Consider the following 23,518-nt stretch of genomic DNA (forward strand, 5'->3'; position numbering starts at 1 on the left):
TAGAAATTGTCACCGGCTTGACTGGAACCAAGTCTGAACACATATTTCAGTTATCACTAGTAATGGAAAGGCTTGATTTTTTGTCATCAGATATAAGTTCCATAAACATGTCCTGCAGATATATCCATACTTGATGGAATATATTCCTATTTCTTGTTTAAAAAAATGGAATGCCACAAATTTTTCCAAATTATTTTGAGTCATTTTAACTCAGCGGCTAGAAACACTCAGCTGAGTATAATACAATATAAGCTGCTCTTTGTTTTGCTGAGTGAATGTATTTCTGATGAAACACGTTTTTGATAACAACAAACATTACAGTCCTGTCTTATACGGAATAGGTATGAGAGCAAGCATAAGCAGTGGTGGCGAGATCTGGCATTCCCTGCAGCACCCTCGCGGTGCCTTGCGTTCCCTTCCTTTGCCTGTATGTCTCCAACTTTCAGCCAAGAGTGCCTGCAAAGTACCTACCAAAAATTGTTCTTCTTACATGTAGACATGTTAGGAAAGTGGACAAAACCATCCTGACTCACTAACCCCAAACATCAAACGCTGTGTAGGCACTCCTAACTGCCCTTTCTTCTCAGTCCTCCTCAGCCACCGTGTACCTGAGGTTCACAACAAATAATGAGTTTAATAAGCACGCTTCTTTACTACTGGAAGTTGATATAACAGATTTCTGACAGGCTGTTGGAGGATTCTTTAGAACCCCTAGCTTACAGGTGCCTGAATATTTTTATTTTTTTTACCCCCAACTAAAAGTGCTATCATCTGTTTTACAAATAACAGAGTAAATGGCAATACACCACAGGCAGAGACATTGAATGAGGTATGGGTAATGCAGTAATGATGCAGAAAAGCAGACAATCATGCCATTTGCATTAAACAGCACTTTGAGACTACCTTCTATATGTAGGTACCAAAGGAACATCATAAATTTGAATGAAGATATACCATTATATTGCAAGAGCAGGTCATTTGAAACACAGAAGCAGACTCCCTTTTTCAAAGGATCTTCCTTCTCCCAACTACAATAACACTTGGATACTCAGTGGCAGTGCAAATCACTCTAAATCTGACCTACCTCAGGATGTAAAGCAGGAAAACTGTCATTCACCCCCCAGTTCTCAGGCTTAACTATACGGTTGCTCTTCTTGCAGAGTATTAAATGAGGGCAAGTTTTTCTTCAGCAGTCTTAATGCCAGCTGCCAGTGGCAGCTCCTAGCTCTCATTACATTTTGCATTTATATACCAATATGCACTTACTACAGTTTTGAAACTTCTGCACTAGATTTTTAGCAAAACACAGGTTGAAAATCCCATTCGTTGTCTTGCCCCATAATACTGCTAGAAAAACTCGCTGTTTGACCATAGAAAAATTCCCACTGCTGACTGATTCCTAGGTCTGCTTGGCTGATCATGATTCCCCAACCTACCCTTATGTGATTCACACCCATACATCTGCTCTGGCTTCAGTGTATAATTGTTATTCCATACAGACAGCCCAGTATTTATTCAAACAAGAGTGCTCTTGTGTATTTCTCTGATTTTATGTTCTCTGAAACAAACTAAATCAGTCATAATACATTACATTGTATGTTTGTATTTGTATGTGGGAATAAAAACTAATTTTATTATCCTCTGAAAGGCAGCAGCTGATTACTAAGACAAAATAAATAAGAGAAGTATGTTAAAGAGAGTACTGTACATTTACATTAGCTGCAGATGGGGTATTCCAGGCTTCTGTAAAATATTGTGGCTAATTAAAAAATATGAGGATTTCAATTATTTTCCAACATCCCTTTTCATATTAGAAAATAAATATTTGCTGTCCTGTGATTCTGTGGGCACACTAAAAGAATTCTAGGCCATGGCTCTCTGATCCTGCAAGTCTCCTATGTTATCATTTTATCCTGGGAGAGGCAGAAAAGATGTCTGCAGAATGAGCAAGTTGGTACTGCTTGGATTATCTTCATAAAAGAAGCTGAAGTGTGGTTAAAAAACATTTGTGCTCAGCCAGAGTCAGCTGATTTGGTTCTCAGGAGTTTGTATGAACAGTTGTTTTATGGTTTTTGGCTCAGGCATATGCTAGGACTTTGGGAGAGTTGAATGAACCTAAAATTTCACAGCAAAAAAAAAAAAAAAAAAAAACAAAAATCAAAAAAATCCCCCCAAAATGAAATCATTTTTGCATGAAGATGTTTTTAAACAGCTAAATTTATTTTTCTGTGAAATAATTAAAAAGTATTTTTAGATTAATTTTAGTTTGTTTTATGAAAACAATCCGGATATACACTTCAAAGTCTAGGGGTGGCAATCTGGATCTAAGGCTTTCGGTTTAAGGCATTAAGGCCCAATTTGTAACTCAAGTTTTTAACTACAAGCTTAATACCATCAAAGGTATGTGTATCTGGATTTGGAATTTGAGCTATTTTCAGTAATATTTGCTGAGATAAAAGTATAGCAGTTATTTCCTTGAAATATCAGTTCAGATTCTCATTGAAAGGAATCAATACAGATTTTATTCCTGATACCTTTGTACTTCCTATTACTGCCTTCCACAGTACTTGAAGTCAGATCCATAGCATATGAGGATGATATATTTGCTTGTATTTACCCATTCATATTATAGCTCTGAATAAACATCCGGTAACTATATTTCCTCTCAAACTCTCATCCCTTCATTTATTGCAGCTCTGATTTTCTCAAATAGGGTCAAATCATCAGTCGGCCCTCCTGAGACCAAAAGACTCCTGTATGTACTGAATTGAAAGCTTGTATATACAAACTACAAAAGCAAGTTTTATCTGGAATCTTTTTTATTGTCATCAAGTTCTGTGGTGAAAAATCAGCAAGGGGAATATATACATTAAGTTAGCAATCAATTTGTAAAGCAGTTGTTAGGAAAAAATGTCTAGCAAATTAGCTGTGGCTTTGACTCGAGTAGCTGATGAGATGGCAGAAGAGGCAGGTAACAGAAAAAGCAAATTTAGATATTGAAGCTTGGTTAGAAGTCACAGGGCAGAAACTTGAAGTCCTTCAGGAGGTTAAGAGTTACTTCAGCAATCATAATGAACAAAATATTTCACTTCCAAGCAACCAACTCACACTCAGCTACAGTCAGCAGTATTCTCATCTGACATTTGTTTAATGGAATATATGAATACGTTTGTTTTTTCAGAAGAATGAAATGAATGTACTAATACATAACATTACCCTTCCACCAGTGTATTTTAACTCTCACAAGAGAAAAGTTGTTCACAAGAGAAAAGTTGTTCAGCTGACAGGATTCATCTGTCTTTGGTCTCTCAAATGAAGCTATCAAAAAAAAGGGCTTTCTGATACTTTTTTTTTAATTTGACAAGTTAAATGATGGCACATTTTGGTCTTTCAGGATGTGATTAATGATCCACAGATGGAAATCTCTAGCTCTTGCCAACTGTAGTAGCAGCATATTCCTGGGCGAAGGGTGTAATGGAATCATTATTTTGGTGGGCTGATAGGCTACAATATAAAAAGATTATTAGTCATAGTATTCCTGCAGGTTGCTTCTTATTAGCCTCCAAATTCAACTCCCTTTTCTTACCTCACAGATATGTTCTTAGTTATTTATTCAGTGCTTTGAATAGGTAAGATATTAGATGTGTATTATTGGTTATAATACTATACTCATGAATTATTTTTAAGTCTTCAGATCTGCTACTGTGATCCGGGGTTTTGTCTATAATGCACTTGTATCTATTAAGTAGTCAGAATGTTCAAGAGTTTTGCAGGAGTTGTCAAGTGCTGCTAATTCTGCTTTCTCTACGGAAAATGATGTTTTCTGTCGGCTAGAAAAATTCCGTTCCAAACTTTGCATTTAATCATATTCCCACACAGGTCCCTTACACCTCAGCAGACCAAGAGTGCTTTAACTATTTCAAGCAATTGCTCTGAGATACCTGATGCTTTCTTTGGATCTACTGCCTCCACAAGATGAACCAACCTAAGTCTGTAAAGCATAAGCACAACTTACTTATTTTTTTTAGAAAAAGTTAAGGTCAAGTTTTTTGGAAGGAAAAAATCACAAGTAAAAAATCTGCAGAAAACAATTCTAGCTTTAACATAACAACTGAACACCTCTACTTGCTCAGATGCTCTTACCATGAATTCTTAAGACATGCTCACATTCAGAGCCAAGTATTCAGTTTCCACTGAGACAGAATACTTTCCAGACACAGAAAGGAGATTAACTACTTTGTGACTTCTTCTGTCATCTCGACTTATTTCCTTGGACTTAGACTTTTGCATTAAACTTTAAAAGACCTTGATGGCTCTGAAGGGGTCTACCTATCTCAGGAACTTACGACTTCTTCTTGGTTCATACTTATTCAGCTAATGAGCTTGTAATTGTGTAAGCAAAGATGATAGTTTTACCGGAAATCAAGTCACATGGGTTGTCAAGATTATTTCTACCTCTATTTTTATCCAGTCTGGCAGCCAGCCACTTCTAGCCTAAATCTAAACTTCTTTTTCTCATATAAAGCTATTAATATATGCATACTAAATGTTATGCAAAACCTGGGTCACACAGGCATTCAAATATAAATAAGATTTTGCTTTTAGCGTTCTGTAGCAATTGCAGATGATGAACTACTAGCTTGGAAAAGTACGGACATGTCCATGACACAAACTAAGCCTCCCTCTAACTTGTAAATCTGTTCCTGTGTCACATAAAGAAATAAAGAAAAAAATAATTATACTCTCAGAAATTATTATAGTCCTCTTGAAATCCAAATCTCTATTTTTAATGATAAGATCACATGACATGCACGTCCAGATCTGAACATCTCTCGGAAATACAACTCACAAGTACCTTAATTTCACTAAACAATTTTCATATATTTGTATAAACCTTATGAAAATTCTATTCAGGAATAATCAATATACTTGTTATCATTTTGACTTCTCTGCTATTGCATACTTTAGAACATTTTATTTATATATTTTTTCAGTTATTTGGAGCTGTATAATCATTGTGCATCTTGAGGCAATAATCTTTGTTCCTCCAAATTCCAATAAAATGAAAACCTTTGCAGCTCTCCCTGATATGTCTCATACTTGTAAAAGTAGTGTCAGTTTCTTCTACTATCAATACTATTGATTTCTTTCAAAGTTTGATTCTGGCAAAAAACAAAAACCCCCAACTGAAGTTACTCCAAGCATAATACAATGAGCTAAATTAATCCATGATCTAATACTGAGGACATTAGTGGATCCAGTCCAGAGACAAATGTTGCCATATTTTGTTTTGAAATGGAACATATTTTCAAGTCCCAGAATAGTATTTGTTTAAAAGTTCTTAATGCACTTAGGGCAGAGATAATTGCATGAATTTGTTGTTTATGCAAAGAAATTGTATCTAGTGTTCTTCTAAATAACACAAGAATTTGCTGTATATGAGCATTATCTCTTATCATCTAATTCTTAATATTCTCCGTTTTCAAATTTACCTACTTTTCTGATGTGTCCTAAAAGAGAAAGATGGTCTAATGCATAATACTTGCAACTTAAAAAATTGTTCTACTCTTTCAGATTTATTTTATTGTACATATAGTAGTAGAAAACATTGCTGTGTTCTAGATCTCTGCGATGTATAGCTTGTTCTGATAAACCTGCAAATGGTATGTTGTATAGTAGAACAGAGAAGTTTACAGTCAAGCTGAATTTTTCAGAGATTTTAGTATCTTACATCCTGGCTCAGTACTGCTAATAGTGAAGGGCTCACAAAATTTATCAGTGGAGCATTAAATGCTTCTGGGGAATGAGGTCAGTGCTAGATTACAAAGTATGTACAGACAACTGCTCTCAGTCCTCTGACATATAATGATTTGCCTTAGAAAAGAAGACAATTTTGGAACCTGCTCTTACAGTGCATGCATAGGAAACCATAATTCAAATGAAATAGAGGAATAAAATCATGCAGGTTGGAAGGAAACTCCAGAGGTAACTGTGTCCAATGTCCTGTGCAAAGGACGGCTAACTTAGACCAGATTGCTCAGGGACTTGTGCAGGGTAGGTTTTGACTCTCTCCAAGAAGAGAGATTTCACAACCTTTCTGGGCACCTGTTTTAATGTTTCATTATCCTTGTGATTTTTTTTCCTTGCATCTGCTTGGAATTTCACATGCCTGTTGCTTCTCCCACAGTGCACTGCTGAGGAGTCTGGCTCTGTCTTCTCTACACTCTTCTATAGGTGGTTATAGACAGCAATCAGATGCCCTCTTTACTTTCTCTTCTTAAGGATGAATGAACCCAGCTCTCTCAGGCACTTCTTGTACAGTTTTATGTCTGATCACCTGACTAATTACAGGACCAGTCATCTCAGTAGTCTTCTGCTGGACTCACTCCAGTATGTCAATGCCTTTCTTGTACTGGGAGCCCAAAACTGGGCACAGTACTCTGGTTATTGTCTCAAAAGTGCCAAATAGTGTGTGACTCACAGACTATGTTCTTGCTAATATAGCCCAGGTTGTGGTTGGCCTCCTTCACAGCAAGGGTATATTGCTGTTTCATGGTCCTTGATGTCCACCTAGACTCCATGATCATCTTACGCAAAGCTGCTTTCTAGACAGTTGGTGCCCAGCATGCCCTTTTGCAATGAGATTATTCCATCCTAGATGCAAAATTGTACTTGCCTCTATCAAACTTTATGAGGTTCCCTCCAGCTCATTCAATGAGCTCCAACCTCTCAATGTCCTTCTGAACAGCAGCTCTGCCCCCCAGTGCATTGGCTGCTTTCCCCCTGCCATGTATGGGATCATTCGCAAACCTGCTATAAGTGCACTGTATCCCATTCTCTAGGTTGTTAATAAAGACATTACACAGTATTGGCCCCTATATTGATTTCTGAGGGATGCCCCTGGTAACCAGCTGCCAGTTGGACTTCATACCATCAATCACAACCCCATTTTCCCAGCGCTCCAGCCAACTTTCCACTCACCTATCCACTTACCCCGTTCATATCTCACTATTTTGGCTCTAAGGATACTATGTGAGACCTTAAAAGCCTTGCTGAAGTCAAGGTACAGACCATCCCGTGCTCTCCCCTCATCCACACAGCCATCCTCTTATCACAAGTTGGTCAGGCATAATTTGTCCTTGATAAATCCATGCTGACTGTTGCCAGTCACCCTCTTAGCCTTCATTGCCTGGACATGGCTCTGTAAGCCTCCCAGGAACATAAGTGATGTTGCCTAGCCTGCAGGGCCCTGGGTCCTTCTCTTGTCCTTCTTGAAACTGGGTGTGATATTTACCTTTTCCCAGTCATCACAAACCTCTCCTGATCCCCGCAACCTTTAAAGGTGACAGAGAGCTGCCTTTTAATGACATTGATCTGCTCCCTTGGCATCCTCAGGTGCTTCCTGTCTGGTCCCATGGACTTGTGTATGTCCAATTCACTTACTCCTAGGATAACTGGACTAAGGCTGCCTATTATTGTTTATTTTCAGAGGTTGTCTAAATTACTTTAGCCTTTTAGAACAATAATATAAATATCTTGCACTGTGAGAATATCTTCCAAATGAAAACATCAAAGCAGCTTACAACTATGAATTAACTCAGCTGAAACTCACTCCTAAAAAATTGTATTACACAGTTGGGTAATCTCAGAGACGGATATTTAGAGAAGAAGAATTTTGCTGAACTCAGTTTCCTAGAAAGTAAATGAACTGCCAGGTGATTTTAATTCTCCTCTAGCAAATCTTTTATAATCTAGTTCACTTTCGTTATGAGTCAAAATTCTTTCTGCAAGAGTAAAGGCTTATTTAGCTAGCCTGAATTATCAAGTGATTTGGATTTGAGGCTTGAAAAGAGGTAGGAAAGGAATATTATGTTATTCCCAGCTGTTCCCCCTCCTTTACACTGCAGTCATACTTTAAACAGTCTAGGGGATGAAACTGCTGGTTGAAAAGGAAAATACAGAAATGGCTTATTTAACTCATATCTTGGCACCCGTAACTTGGCAGTTTCCCTTCATCTTGGTTACAACAACTTCAAGCATGGGAACAGAATTGTGTATCTCTCTTCCTCTCCATTTCTCCTTCCCCTCTCTCCCCTATCAACACTGTAAGATAGTCCATTCCTTTCTACACCACCAAATCTTGTGTGAGCTGCTATGATGCTTCTCATTGATCTTTGCTTCTTCGATAAATGTGTAACGTAAATACTGGCTTAACTGAACATAGTCAGTCCCAGTACAGGACTTTGAAACACACATGCTCTGTCATCTCTAGAAGAGTCCCCTATATTCACTCTGTCAAAGTTTCCCCAATTGTGTCTTTACATCTTCCAGCCTATTCCCCAAATACAGATATACTTACTTTGCCTTCCTTTATTTTCTGAGGGTTAACTTTAGCAACTCTCTGCATTCTGAGAAGTGGTGGGAAACAGCTAGTACTAAAACTGGGGAAGCATTTCATTTTCTTGTTTTATTTTTGTTTTAATCATTTCTTCAATTGTTGTTCCCTTGGTTTTGCAGTGGTTCAGCTTTTCAGTGAAACCATTTGCTACCTTTATCAGTCTCCTCTCTATCTGCCCAGCACTGACTTTTCCCTTTCAAAAAAAGTAACAAGACCAGAAGACTGAGCATCAGAGAAAATGTTACAGTGAAGATTAAACCATTTTTCATTTCCCTCATTGGTTTTGTTCCTCTACAATTGGTACATGCTCTGAATGGGCCTGATCCCTGCCCTCTAGTCACAGGGAAAGGCTCCTAAGGGTCTAACTTGCATGTAAATACGGAAGGGTTAAGGACAAAATTCTTCCCAGAAAAGTAAATCCTATTAGGATGCTAACACTCAGGTGGTGACTAAAAGTCAACACTATAAGTGATCTTATATCTGACCTCACCTGTAAGGGAAAGGCAAAAAGGTACAAATCCCACCATGAGACCCCTAATTGGACTCATAGTTAAAACTCTTACTGCCCCTCCTATCCAGCTTCCCTGTGCTACATCTTTCCTGCAAAACCTCTATCATTTATGTTCTCTGGCTACTGCCTCAAATTCCTCTTTACACCCTTCCGAGTTGCTCTACATACATTCTGTTTCCAGGTCTAATATTATTTTCCTCTCTGTAAACATACAAAGCATTCACACACCCAACAGAAAAGTTTCTGTGGCCAAACCCTCACCATCCCTAGACCTATATTAAAAGAAGTTATATGAAACTAGAAATAGCATGATCACCTGCTATGAAAGACTGATGGAGATAGGGCTACTTGACTTGAAGCACACACTGTTCCATTTTTTGTGAAATATGATTACAACTGCTCTTTATCTTTCATCTAGTTACTAAGTGCTGACACTCAATTTTAATTATCTCCCCAGTGAAAACACAGCAACATGCCTTGCAATTGCTCCCATATCTGCACACAGCATCTGTAATGCAGCATCCTTCCACAACAAGCAAGTCCTTTTTTTCCTCCATAAATGAGCTGTACAAATTATCAAGGCATATTTCTCTAAAGAAAAACTTAACAGAGGTAAAGATGCTGCAGATCAAAATGAATGTTCCAAATCTGTAATACTTTAGATTTAGCTCAGATTCAAGGTCCCCTTAAAAGATGACTGCCTTGCTGTCTTCTCTTGAGGCACAGGTAGATTTTCATTTCCCTGTTTAGCACAATTCACCTCAGAAAACTAAGCATCTAGTTATGTCCTTAGTGTCCACTGTGTCCACAAAGTGTCCATGTAGAAGTTCAAATAAGCATAAAGAGGTCATCTCATTACCAGCCAGTATTGTTAATGTATTAATAGATATGTAAGGAGCTCCACTTAGTGGCAAGAGAAGACATTTCCAAAAACGGTATCTAACATGAGAGGAAGAGTCCTCTGAAAATGTAAATATGTATACTAAACACTCTCTACTTAATTCAGTCTCTGCTTGATTTATTTTAATCAAAGCCCTAGAATCATGATCTTCCACTAGAATACCTTAATTCATGTTTAGCAAAAATTTCTGAGAAAATTCAATCACTGGCAATGGAAAGATGTTGTTTAATCAAGCAGACACCCTGAGTTATAAATGATAAGTGAAACAGAGTTTTGCCTAGGTGCTTTATGATTGGCATACTTGTTATGCTGTGCAGTAATGGGGAGAATTAATCTGTATGATTACAAGACCCTGATTACTTCCTCACTGAAGCTGGGTTTGATGAGTATTTACTTTATTTAACTCTCCAAGACAGCTATTTGCATAATAAATAGATAAATAAACACGAAACTTTGCATAAACAAGTTGTCTTTTTTTTTTTTTTTTGCTTTGTAACATTATTGGAGACTGATACATAATCACCTTTTCTAAAAAAAAAAAAAAAAAGTCAAAACCCCAGTATTTTTATTTCCTGTTTGCTAGACTTCCATTTGTAAGTAACTATTCTCTCACCTTCGCTTCTTTTTCATTATTCTCTATTCTCTCCTGAAAAACTGAATGACTGTTTCACAGTCCCCAGCTTCTCTAACAATCTCTTTACTAAAAAGTAGCCTAGCCTGGGTGCACAGAATTAGTGTATCTCCAAATTAAAGATTTTCAAACTGAGGAGAACAAATATACTTAAATGGGGATGTTACTAGGTAACTAACAGGAGGGTAATAGTGGGGGGTAAAGCCAGAGGAGGTACAGCTAGGGCCTAAGGCTGTCAGGCCCTATCAGAGGAAAATGGCTGCTCTAAGCACAACAGAGAAGGCACAGCTGATGGGAATGACTAAATTAGGATGTTGTTTCTCATCAAGAGCCTCCAACAGTGTAGGATCGGTTCAGTGTTTTCTTTTGTTCTTGCTCAGTGTGTGCTCTGCCTCCTCCCTCCTCACCTTGCTCTTGGTCATGCTTGAAACACTTCCTCCTGGACACATCTGTCATTCCAGTTGCAGTGACACTGTGACAGTGTTTCTCCTTCCTCAAACCTAGACATGATCCATAGTAGTATTTCCCTTCCCAATGGTCAGCTTGAGAAATGTGGTATAAAAAATTCTCCATTGGAGTTGGGCTAGAGATGCAGAATGTACCCTGGAAGACAGGAAGAAAAGAATGCAAGACCACTTACTTAAGTATGCTATGCAAGTTATACACTGAATTAGGCCTAGAATGAACTTGGAAGACTTTTAATTATTATGTTCTATGTAGCTATTAAAGCCTTGATTTGAGAAAACATGTAGATACCCTTATTTTCAGTATTATTTCCGTATGTCCTTAGCCATGTGTCCTACATATAAGTACTTCCCACTTACAAGAACTGTAACTTTAGAAGTCATATCCTTCTGCATCACTATTAAATTTAGATTCTAAAGGTTAAGTGACAAGGAAATTCCCATACTTAAGATATTTAAAGTACAGACCTTGTCCAGCTACGTGGTCATCTTTTGCATTTTTGGTAGTTTTCTCAGTAGTGATGTTTCTCCCACTCTAATCATATTGGTAATTTATTTTCTGCTAAACAATATCACAGTAACAGTGGCTGCAGAGTGCTCTGATGTTTGTTTATGACTCTCTAGTTTTTAATTACTTAAATATTTGAAATTCCTAGAAGGAAATGAAACTATAAAATTCAAGCTGTATTTTTAATGCAGTAGTAATGGAAATATCTTCAGCATGGAACGCAAAAGTCACTTACATTCTGGAAGTTACCATCTGGTACAGTAGAGAGCACCCACTGTGTGGGAAAGGAGGCAAGAAAGGATATGGCTGGGACCTATGGGGAAGCATCAGGTGCTAGTTTACCTGGAAATTAGTCAAGTCCCTAATGCTGTAATTAAATACAAGCACCATGTGGGACCAGAGTTTTTGTGATCACCCACCTATTCACACTAAGTCCATGGACCAACTAACTTATAACTTTTATAAAACTGAGCAGTAGCTGATAATATACAATCTATTCACAGATTTCTATCAGGAAAGGCTGAGAGCACTGGGGCTGTTCAGACTGGTGAAGAGAAGGCTGAGGATAAGATCCCCATCTTATCAATGTGTACAAATATCTAAAGAGAGAGCATAAAGAGGTGGGGCTGGACTTTTTGGTGCTCAGTGGTAAGATTTGAGGCAACAGGCACAAAGTGAAACACAGGACGTTCCACCTCAAAATGAGGAAAAACTTCTTTACTACTATGAGGGTGACAGAGCACTGGAACAGGATGCTCAGAGAAGTTGTGGAGTCTCCTCTGGAGATATTCAAAAGCCATCTGGACATGATCCTGGGCAATGTGCTCTAGGTGACCTTGCTTGAGCGGGGGGGGTGGACTAGGTGATCTCCAGAGGTCCCTTCCAACCTCAACCATTCTGTGATTCTATCCAATAATTTAAAATTTGGCCCATTAAAAATGCAGAATATAGAAAATTTCATTTATAATATTAACCAATTTTCTGCTTTCAGGATTTTAGCATTGCAATTACAGTTTTGTTAGGCCTAGTGAGATTTTTAGTTCAGCACACATATTGTGTGTTTTACATCTCCATAGTTTATCTCCTTTTCTGATTTTCATCTACCTTCCATCAAATTGCAAATATTTTTGCCTCTGTTACAAATTTTGTATCTCTGTAACTCGATATCATACTTTATGCAGGATGAAAAAATCACACTCCAATTTTTCAGAAGCCTAAATTAATCAAAGCTACAAAATCATTAAAAAATCTGTCCTAAGCACATCTCAACATCCCCAGTACTGAGCTTTAAGTAACTACTTAATGTTCTTTTTTATCTTTACTGATGCTTAGATTTTCTTCAATGACAAATTTGCATCATCAGTTACCAGAACAGTGCTTTTAAAATACAAACCAAGCAGGAAAGCTAGCTAGGAGACAGAGTTCTACACTTATATTAGCCTTTGAAAAACATAAATGTATTAAATGAAAAATTAGCTGCTCAAAAAATATTCAAGTGCCCTGTGAGCTTTTTACTATTTAAATAAAGCAAGCCAGCAAAAATGTTATCGTGCTGCACTAGCCACAATGTGGCTCATCAACTTTGAAAATGGATCAGAAATACCTAAATATTGATATTTAATACATTATCAATATAGATTCTAAAATCAAGTATTTTATTATCAGTGATAAATCTTTTGTGTAGTTATATTTTAAATATAAAATTTGTTAAGGGATCTCCATCTATTATCTTTCCATCTAGTCTCTGCCCCACTCCTATAAATTTACCTTTTGGTGTGGAATGGCTCTACTTAAGTCCCAACAAGAAATATAGCTCTGGATGAAGAAAAAACTGACACGGAGTAGCAAAAACCTAGAACACACACAAGGTTAAGAATGCTAAGAGTAACCTACCACAACAAACATTTTGGAAACTGCTGTAACACAAAGTACAATAAAATTATGTTTGATTCTTGCATAGTTTTAGCTATTCTGCTCAATAAAATATTATGTACATTAAGCTCTCCCAAAGTATTTCTAACAACTGGCTACAATATAGGATCTTCCTCAGTCACAACCAGTTTTATCAAGGGAAACATGTATTTAGGGATTATATTTAAATATAACTTTAAGTTTTACTTTAAAAGATTTTAAGGATGCATTTGAACTCCTCGTGAATATAACCTGTAGCCTAGGGCTTCCTAGAGTGAGCTACTGGTGTGCGAGAAAACACAGAGAGATAGTGACATCACCGTTAAGAAAAGTCCAGAAAATGTCAAAAATGTTGAAAAACTGGGAAACTGTGGCTGCATATGGAAAAAATGGGAACGTCAGTTACAGTGACAGCATGTTTAAGTCATGAAATTACAAAATCATCAGCAATTGTGTGTGAGAACTCACGGAAGCTGGAACACAAGAAGGTTGGAAATTGAAATACATTGCCTATCCTTTAAATAGAAAGAGTGAAAGACTTAAGGTGTCTTCAATGACCTGTTAACAATGCAAATGTTTCTCCTAATTTTAACACTTTAAAAACAGAATGAGCGACAGCCTATGTGCTCCCGCCAGGGATGGGTACAGTGCTGTGCTAGTCCAACTTTCAGTCTGCAGACAGAAGAGAAACACCCCTCCTCATGCTTTGGGGCTCCTCCAGCTTCAGAGGCCACCTCTGGATGCCTCTTGGGGGAACAACCCCACCAGCACGGTGCCCTGGGCTTTACGCGCAGCCAGACGAGCACTGCTATGTACGCCAGGCTCCTCACTTTCAGTGCCCCCCCCCCCCCAACCGCCTCCTTCGCGGGCAAGGCCGACGTGGCCCTGCAGCCGGCCATGTTGGGATGGAGCCCAACGGCGGAAAGGACGCGCCTCCTTTCGGCAGGGCTGATCCGCTGCTGCGGGGAGTCCGAGCAGAGCAGAGGAGCAGCGCTGCGAGCGCAGCGGACGAACTGTAACAGGACGCAGGCCACAACCCGGAACCGCCGCAAAGGACGCCTCCGCGCCCCACCCCCCCACCCCGCCTCTTCCGGTCCCGCCCCCTGTCTACGTAGCTTCCGGTGCGAAGCGGTTCCGCGGCGTCACTTCCCCCACCGCCCCGGTCGCCGTTTCCTGCCCGGCCGCAGGGGGCTCGTGTCCCTGCCCTGCGTGCGCGCGCGCGCGCGCTTCCCCTCGCCCCCCCCCCCCCCCCCACCTCGCCGCGCGCCCAACTGCCGCCGCCGCCGCCATGGCGATGAGACAGACCCCGCTGACGTGCTCGGGGCACACGCGGCCCGTGGTGGACCTGGCCTTCAGCGGCATCACCCCTTACGGCTACTTCCTCATCAGCGCCTGCAAGGGTGAGGCCCCGCCGCCGGGGGAGGGGGCGGAGGAGCGCCCCTTGGCGGGCGGGGAGCGCCCCGGCCGGCAGCCTCTTTGTTCAGCCTCCGCAGCCGGCGCCGGCCGGGCGGGCGGGCAGGCAGGTGAGGCGGGGGTGGCCCCGGCCCGCCCTCGTCCCCGGCCTCCGTGTGTGTAGAGGAGGGGGAGCGTGTCCTGCGTCCTGGGCGCCTTCTTGCGGGGGCCGCTGCTTGGGAGCGTGAGGAGGAGGCCGCGTTAGGTAGGCCGAGCGGCCGGTATTAGCGGCGATGGTCTGGCTGGCGTGCCTTGTTCACCCAGTGGGGTGCTGGTGCTGTGACAGCAATACCCAGTTCCAGCCTTATCAAAGGAGAAAGAGCCCTGACAGCTGGATGTGATGTTTAATTATCTAATTAACGCCTGCACTTTAAGAGTTTATTCAATTCGGGTCCAAATAAGCAAAGCTCTGTGAAAAGTTCTGTTTCTAAACCGGTCCATTTTTACCCTCTGCCTGCGCATACTGTATGTTTTAAATTGAGTTCTTCTTCTTCTTCTTCTTCTTCTTCTTCTTCTTTTTTTAACTCAAGGTGGCTATCATGGTGCATGTAGAATGGTGATGTCACTTTCCTTTTGCATGAGAACTTTCTTTACTCATTATGAGAATAGCATTTTGACTTAACACATGCACATATTAATCTTATGTATGTATTCATGAATTTAAAAGAATCTCCCTCCCTGCCTCGGAGTGCTTCATGTTCAGCTTGCTTTCTTCTCATGGGAGCAACTTTTTTTTTTTTTTTTTTTTTTTTTTTTTTTTTTTTTAAATAGCTTTCTAAAAGAAAATAACTGTAGGAAAGGCTTTCTAATTCCATTTAATTTTTACAACTTTTCTCTCTATATTTTTGAACATATAGGCATAAATTGAGCGATATTAGTCTGAAAATTTTGTTCTAAAAACAAAAGAGCTCTTCTGCCTGTAGAGTAAGACTGCAGTAAAATTAAAGCTAAATGCTCCTTTCTCCTTCTCTATCCCTCTTCCCCCTTAAAAACAAACCCAACAAAAAATGTATTTTATACTATAAATCATATTATTTGTATAGTATTTTAAGGTCTATGTAGAATTTTAGATGTTCACAGTAGGTGCAGCTGAATATCTAAGCTTTTTAGCTAAACTCTCTTTCAAAAAACAGCATCATAAAATATGTGGCGTTTCCCCAGAGGGAGATGTTTGGTGACAATTGTTTTGTTTTGTTTTGTTCCATGTTTGTATAAAGACATCTTCCTAAAATAGTTTCATTTTTTTGACAACACTATCTGAACATTGGTTTTGTTTTTGTGAAGATGGTAAGCCTATGCTACGTCAAGGCGACACAGGAGACTGGATTGGAACATTTCTAGGTCATAAAGGTGCTGTTTGGGGTGCTACTTTGAACAAGGATGCCACTAAAGCAGCTACAGCAGCAGCTGATTTTACAGCGTAAGTGATTTTGAAGTCTCTGTTTTGATTATAATCAATGATATTTTTTGTGGCATATATTTGTTGTGTAAGTTACTGGTTTATCTGTTTTTCTATAGTAAATTATTAAGTTTGTTTATGGATAGCTAAATTAAGACCTAGAACTTTAGGTTCTGAAAAGTAGCTACAGTTAATTTTGTCGTGTTGGACAACTGTGATTGCACTTGATCACAATACTTAATTAGCATAGTAGTTTACTGTCTTATCTGTAGCACTGCAGGGTGATCAAATTGGAGTTGAAATAGTACTTTTTTATTTTGCTCCTTCTGGTTAGCCACTTCTTATTACTTATTTTCTGTTGCCCATAGATGGGGCAGATAAGCTCGAAACACCAAACTTTTCAAAGCACTGTAGAATTCGTAATAGCTACCATCTTATGGTTTTAAACATACGGAGTAGTCCAGAAAACTCTTTTAAAAAACTTTTTTTTTCTTTTACTGTCTGTTGTGTATAAATATTTGGCACTATGACTCCTGTTAGTACAGGGCATTTTATATTAAGTCACAGCAGAAAGCTACACCTGTCTGTCTTTAAAATAGTAATAATTCTTTATTATCCTGAAGGAGAGGGGTAAAGAAAAAGGAAGGATTATTAAAAGCATTTAAAGTACTCTTATTGACACAGTTATTACTTATGATAAAGCGTTTCAAGGGTGTCTAGAAAGATTGTTTGCAAGCTAATCTGACTTCCAAGTTGGTTTGTCTCAGTGCTACTGAAATTTAAATGTTTTCTCTTGTCATTTATTTAGCAAAGTGTGGGATGCTGTGTCAGGGGATGAGCTACTCACATTGGCTCACAAGCACATTGTCAAAAGTGTGGATTTTACACAGGTATGAAAAAATTTGCAACTTAATTGCCAGAGAAATAAGCACTTGGATGTATTTTGGTATTTGCTGTTTTTCTTCTTTTTATGTGTGTAGCAGGCAAATATTCTACCATACCATTTTCATCTTTTTAAGGTCATAATTCAAATGTAGTAAGTATAAATGTAATAAGTGTGTTAGGCTGAGAGAAAGAACTTATTTTAAGACTCATGGATGAAAGCTGATGTTTCAATTCAAAGTAGCGCTGACTCTTCATAACTTCTGTTTCAGGATAGTGATTATCTGTTAACAGGTGGACAGGATAAATTGTTGCGCATCTATGATTTGAGTAAGCCAGAAGCAGGTGAGTCTGCTTTTATAACAGATTCTTGTTTTCAAGAATTACAGTTCTGAAATTTTTCAGAACTTTCAGATCTACTTTGTATTATGAATTACAAAGGACAAAATTCAGGATTGTTTCACACAGATGGTGTATGTAACCTTTTACTATAGTAAGATAATATGAAGTCTAATATTTTTAGCTTATCTGTTCACAAATGAGTTAGAACTTCAAAAGTAAAACATTTTGAGGCATAAGATCTCAAGAATCTTCAAGGATAGCATATTTCAGTTCAACACAAATCTATTAAGAATGGCTCCATTTAAAATTAAGATGCCTGACAATAGACACAAGTTTCTGTATATTTAAGAGTACTAAAATTCATATTGATAGTGAACTAGTGATTGATATTGAGATAGAGAAGACTGTTAAACTAGTGAAGCTTTTTGTTTATCTGATTCTTTGAATTTAATCTACATTTATCCTGTTCATGGAATTAAATCCATTAATAGTGCTTGAAGTAATTTTCCATTGGCAAATGGAAATCCATGTAGAATAACAGAGCTCTTGAAATGCTGTATAGCATTATTTTCTTATGTATACTAAAATAATTGCTTTGAATTTAAGAACCTCAGGTTATCAGCGGGCATACTTCTGGCATTAAAAAGGCTTTATGGAGCAGTGATGACAAACAGATTCTTTCTGCTGATGATAAAACTGTCCGGTAAGAAATAGTAACTTTTAGTTTTTTGAAGAAGCTCACTGGATTTATGTATTTTTTTTAATAATAATCTATGTCAGAATATCATTATCTCTTTCTATAAAAGAAACAAAGTCAGTTATTTGATTCTAGATTATTGTAGTTCTGTTATGCTGTTGGGCATTTTAATCTTGTAACAATTTTAATCTACCCCACAATCTTGTAGCAACAGAGTAACTTCCTAGAATAACTTGCTGCTATCTAATAGTTCGTGCTCATCGTATTAACTTTGGATGTCCTCAGAAGAGGAGACCTTTTTGTGAACTTCATAGTTGCAATAAATGAATGCATAGCTTTTGTAAACCTAGAGAAGAACAATTTATAGATGAGATTTTGTGAATATGCTTTGTGCAGAGCTGTAGCTGCCTTTGGTTTCCATGAGCTTCAAAGATGCACAACGCAAGGACTAGCCAGAAGCTGAGGTGAAAGACTAGGGAGAGTACTGAGGAAAACGATGCACTATTGGCACAGTTTGACTCTTATTCTCTGCCATGCTGATAAGTTGAGTAGGCTTTAATGTTTGTATAAAAGGGCTAATGCCATTCGTGGTGTTGTGTTTACTTTATGCCCAATTGTTAGGAGATGAGCTGAAATCTAGACAAATCTGGGTGCAAGGGAGATTGATCAACAAAGACCATTCCTCAGACAAAGCTGCCCAGAAAAGATGGGAGAAGTACCTTTCTGATTCCTCAGCTTTCTGGCTACTATAGCCAGTATGATATGATGCCTAGATGTCTCTCAATTCTTTTATTTATGCACGGAGCAGAGAGAAATAGTGTGGCTTTCTAATTTGCAGAAGAGGGGGCTTTAAGACACTGGTGCCATATTCCTGCAGTCTCTTCAGCAATAATTCTTTCCAGTTTCCCAGTGCTCAAGATGGACAAGAGCCTTGTATTGTCGGGGTTTTTTTGTTTGTTTGCTTTTTTTCCCTCTCTGAATCTTAGAGATAGAAATGTAGTGGTCCTGTAATGAATGAAACTTATTATTTGTCGTAATAAAACAAATTCCATTTGCTTTCTGTTTACATAGCTATTGCATCCCTAGATAGAAAACTGAATTGCACTAAATGAAACTGTATTCTGTGTATAAATTGGCATTGGTACCTCTTTTACTTTCGAGATTAAGAGGCAGAATGGGATTTTCAAACCTTGCTTTTAGAAAGCTATATTGCTTAGGAGGCTTGAAAGAAATTTTTTAATCTCTAAGGAATCTTTGAATAGTTTAAAGGTATGTATGCCATTTAAAGTTGTTGTGTTGAGTTTCAAAAGTAGCAGTATTTTAATGTAAGCATGTTTTAATTTTCTGCTGGGCAAAAGTTTAAGGTAAGAATGCCACTGAACATCAAACATACCTATGGAATCAAATGAAGTTCTTTATTGAGTGGCTTTTTTTAATCCAAAGCTTTCCATGGATGGGAGTGAGAACTGCTTGATTTGTGGAAGTAATCTGAGTCTCATTTCTTTCTAGTCTCTGGGACCGGAATACCATGACTGAAGTAAAGGCATTAAATGTTACAATGTCCGTGAGCAGCATGGAGTATGTTCCAGAAGGACAGATACTTGTGATAACCTATGGGAAGACCATTGCTTTTCATAGTGCAGAAACGTGAGTCTAAAGCTGAGCATTTTTGTAGGTTGATTAATAGGTTTGGTTATCTTGGTAAAGTTGGCTTTACAATACCAAATTACTGAGTGACCAGAATTGGCATCAGTGGATATCTTTGCTGTCCAGTCAGATGTAAAGTGCAATACATCTACTCCTTTCTAAAAATGATGATCTCTGTAAAATGCTAGACTGTATATATATTATCTGCTGTTATAATTCATACTAATTGTTGTTGTGGTTAATTGTTGTTTCGTCCAGGGTTCAGTTTAGTGCTTTTCGGAGAACTAGTTATTAATTTGTCTCTATGATATCTTAAGGAAGTGAGTTACGCACGTAAGCAGATTCCAGAAAGTAGTTCTAAATGTGTGAGATTTCTATTTTGAATAATCTTTATGTTTCTAACTTGATAAGCTCCACTTGCAAATACTAAAACTTGTTTCAGAAACCGTAGGTGGGTGTGTTCTGTTTTTTCTTAAAAGCAATTGTGATTTGTAGAATCAAACTTTGTTTGTTTTCAGGACTTTTTTTTTTTTAAATCTCATTAACAAACTTCTCTTTCAGTCTAGAGCAGATTAAATCATTTGAAGCTCCTGCTACAATCAATTCTGCATCACTTCACCCTGAAAAAGAATGTCTGGTTGCAGGTGGTGAAGATTTTAAACTCTATAAATATGACTATAATACAGGAGAAGAATTAGGTATGTTTGTCTTCTGTAATCAGAAATGAATTTGGAAGTTAGTTTAAGAACATTCAAGTAGATGAAACTGTCGCACTTAAGGTCTTAGTATAGCAAACAGTGTAAGCAAATAGTTATGTTGTCAGTTAAGTGTTTGTATTTTCTCAGTACACCTAATGTTATTTAGAACCAATTAAAGCCTGCTGTAAACAACAGCTATCAAAACACAAAAAAGTTGAACTATTCAGTATTGCTGTAGTGGCAAGCTGTATGCCGCTTAAATGTTGTAGCGTAGCCTTCAGCAGATATGTCTAATGAGTCATAACCACTTACTTTCATAAAAAGTGTAATCTTGGAGGGAGGATGGGAGAGAATTTAAGTTTGTTAGTTGGTCCTATTCTCACTTAAAATTTTGTACTGCTGGCTTTTTAGTTTTGTCTAGAGTAAATAAGCACCTGTTTTGTAGAATTAATAAATTACTATTATGTTACCTAAATTAGACCTCACTGAGATACCAATTAATATTTTACTTCTGATGTAAAATAAAGTTTATATTGGAAAAGTGCCTCCCAACAATATTTTCTTCCTCTTCCGATTAATTTTTACTGTACTAATTTCATGTGTAGAATACAATTTGAAAATGATACCAATATATTCTCTTCTAGAATCTTACAAAGGACACTTTGGTCCCATTCACTGTGTGAGATTTAGCCCTGATGGAGAGTTATATGCCAGTGGCTCCGAGGATGGTACACTAAGGCTGTGGCAGACAACAGTAGGGAAAACCTATGGTCTTTGGAAATGTGTAGTTCCTGGTAAGTATGTCCATATTTTCCTGGTGAGACTTGGCTGCTTCATATGCACTTTTGAAAGTTGTTTAAAAAAATATTTTTTTTTACATGATAATGTCTGGCAGAAATAGTATAAATGATGAACATCTGAATTTCCTACAGCGTCTGTACTGTCTGAACACCCACTCTTGTGTGATGCATATAAGGATTTGGTTCTGTGGCTGTCAGTTAATCAATTCTGTAATCAAACTTGTAAGCTTACTGAATACAGACCTGTTGCAGATATTTAAGCATTTTGATGTTACAGAGCAAGAAATACGAAATCTCATTTTTATAAATACTTATGGATATAAAAGTCTCTAGAAAAAAAGTGCAGATAAGTTAATCTATTTTGTATGCACTCTGGTATTCCCCAATTTTTTGGGGGAAAGAAAATAGAAAAGTTCCTAGAAAAAAACTGCAAGCAGGTATTTGTAAATGGAATTTCTTATCCAACTCATCTCTCTTCAGTCCTAAATGAATAAGTGAAAGCTTTATTTTCTGATTTAGGTGCAGGGATGGCTGTGGGGGGAGTCAACTGAAGATACTAACTCTTTTTTTACTTCCTACAGAAGAGGAGAATGCAGAAGCAGCAAAAGCAAGGACCACCCTTCCAGGAACTGCAGAAGAGGAATTAGGTAATCCCTGAACTGCCAACTTCAAATTGGCTAACTGTTAAAAGATCAGTAAAGACAGTAGCATTCCTTAGTACAGAAGAGTTAGTTTTTCCCAAGGACCTTCTGGTATTTTTTGCTCTTCTCACATAATCTTTGACTGCGTTTTCCTGAAAGAAACTGTGTGGGAGGTGTCAGACTAGTGATAAGCTATGTAATCTTGCAGACTGTCCAAACAGATTTGGTAGAATAACTGAATTGAATTAAGTGAAGAAAAGTCTGAATTTATCTTTACCATAAAAGAATCCCTTCAACATTCCTTTTGTTTATATATCTAAGGTGAAGTAACGCCCTTTTTTTATTTAATTGCAGAAGATGTTGCCTCTGAAAACTCAGATTCAATGTACAGCTCAACTCCTGAAGTTAAGGCCTGAGTATCACAACTGTTATGCAACATACGGACATATGAGACTAAATCAAGTGAATGGTGATAAGCAGCAGCCTTCCAGAGTGCACTCTCTACCTAAGGCAAAGATGGGCAGTAATTGATGAGAATGCGTTGGAACTGGCTAGGTGTTGTCTGTAAGAGAACTGAGTATCCCCCCTCCCCCCAAAAAAAAGACAAGTAGTAGAGTTTTGCTATCTTCTTAGCATAGCTGCCTACTGTCTTTTGAATGAAGCGTGCAAGCCAAGATACAGTCTCTCCAATTTCAATTAGACTCATTGTAGTGTGTTTTCTTTATTACTGAGAAGGTATAATGGCTTTTACCCATTTTCTTTTTTTTTCTTGAAAGTTGGAAGATTTGGCTTTAGTTGTAAAGAAGGGATTATGTACTAAAGTATATGATTCGGGTTTTGTTTCATTGTACACTGCTTATGAACATTTAACTGTTTTCAGTTGTCTGAATAAAATGCCTCTTGAAACTTCTGTCTTAAAGTTTAGCCTTGGGCTCGTGGAATAGAAAAGCAACCAAGTTACTGCATAATCCTTTCTAGCATCTACTGAGGGTTTTTTTTTGTGTGTACACTAAACAAAGAGGGAAAGCAATAAGAATGTTTTAGTGTTGGTACAGCAAGTGGCAAGTTCCTTGATACATAAGCCTTGTCTTTTTATTCTTTAAAGTTTGAATGTAAGACTGAATCTCTAAAATCAAAAACCTTGAAAATTCCTGAACTAAACATACTGCCTGAAACACTTGGTTGTACATGAAAATACCAGAGGTTGGCTATGAATCTGTACAAAGCTTGGGTTTAGTCCTCTGGACTGGCTAAAAAGTTGCTCTTTTGAGATTATACATCATATTTTCTTCATTAAAGAAAATATTGCCATTCTTCCACTTGTCACTTCCTTTGATATTACACTGAAAAGTTTATTAAATGCACTGTATACAGAAAGGAGAAAAAGTAGCTAAGCAAAATTCAGAAGGAATGTTAGAAGGAGTAATACTGAAGCCTTAACATTCAGGAGACTAAAAGCTATTCCTATAATTTGCCTAGTTTTGCCATGTAAATCTCTTAAGTTATTCATGTACCCTCTATTTTATTCACATTCAGGTTTATCCGTAATATTCTCTTTGGATTTTCCCCAAAGGAGTTAATAATACTATCCATCAGCTTAGAAGAAAAGTGTAACTTAAAGTTTGAAAACAAACAG

At 37.9% G+C, this 23,518-nt stretch overlaps 1 protein-coding gene across 1 annotated transcript; it reads left to right on the forward strand.

The window, feature by feature from the left end:
• The first annotated feature begins 14,517 nt into the window (after positions 1 to 14,517).
• STRAP (serine/threonine kinase receptor associated protein) lies at positions 14,518 to 22,788 on the forward strand. The gene is made up of 10 exons (XM_062591226.1): positions 14,518 to 14,724; positions 16,061 to 16,196; positions 16,984 to 17,065; positions 17,330 to 17,402; positions 18,006 to 18,102; positions 19,606 to 19,743; positions 20,305 to 20,441; positions 21,086 to 21,235; positions 21,823 to 21,888; positions 22,237 to 22,788. Exons 1-10 carry the CDS (start codon positions 14,613 to 14,615, stop codon positions 22,296 to 22,298), a joined length of 1,053 nt encoding a protein of 350 aa, XP_062447210.1. The 5' UTR covers positions 14,518 to 14,612; the 3' UTR covers positions 22,299 to 22,788.
• The last annotated feature ends 730 nt before the right edge of the window (positions 22,789 to 23,518 follow it).

The sequence above is a fragment of the Rhea pennata genome, chromosome 1, assembly GCF_028389875.1.
Source record: "Rhea pennata isolate bPtePen1 chromosome 1, bPtePen1.pri, whole genome shotgun sequence".
Lineage (NCBI taxonomy): Eukaryota > Metazoa > Chordata > Aves > Rheiformes > Rheidae > Rhea > Rhea pennata.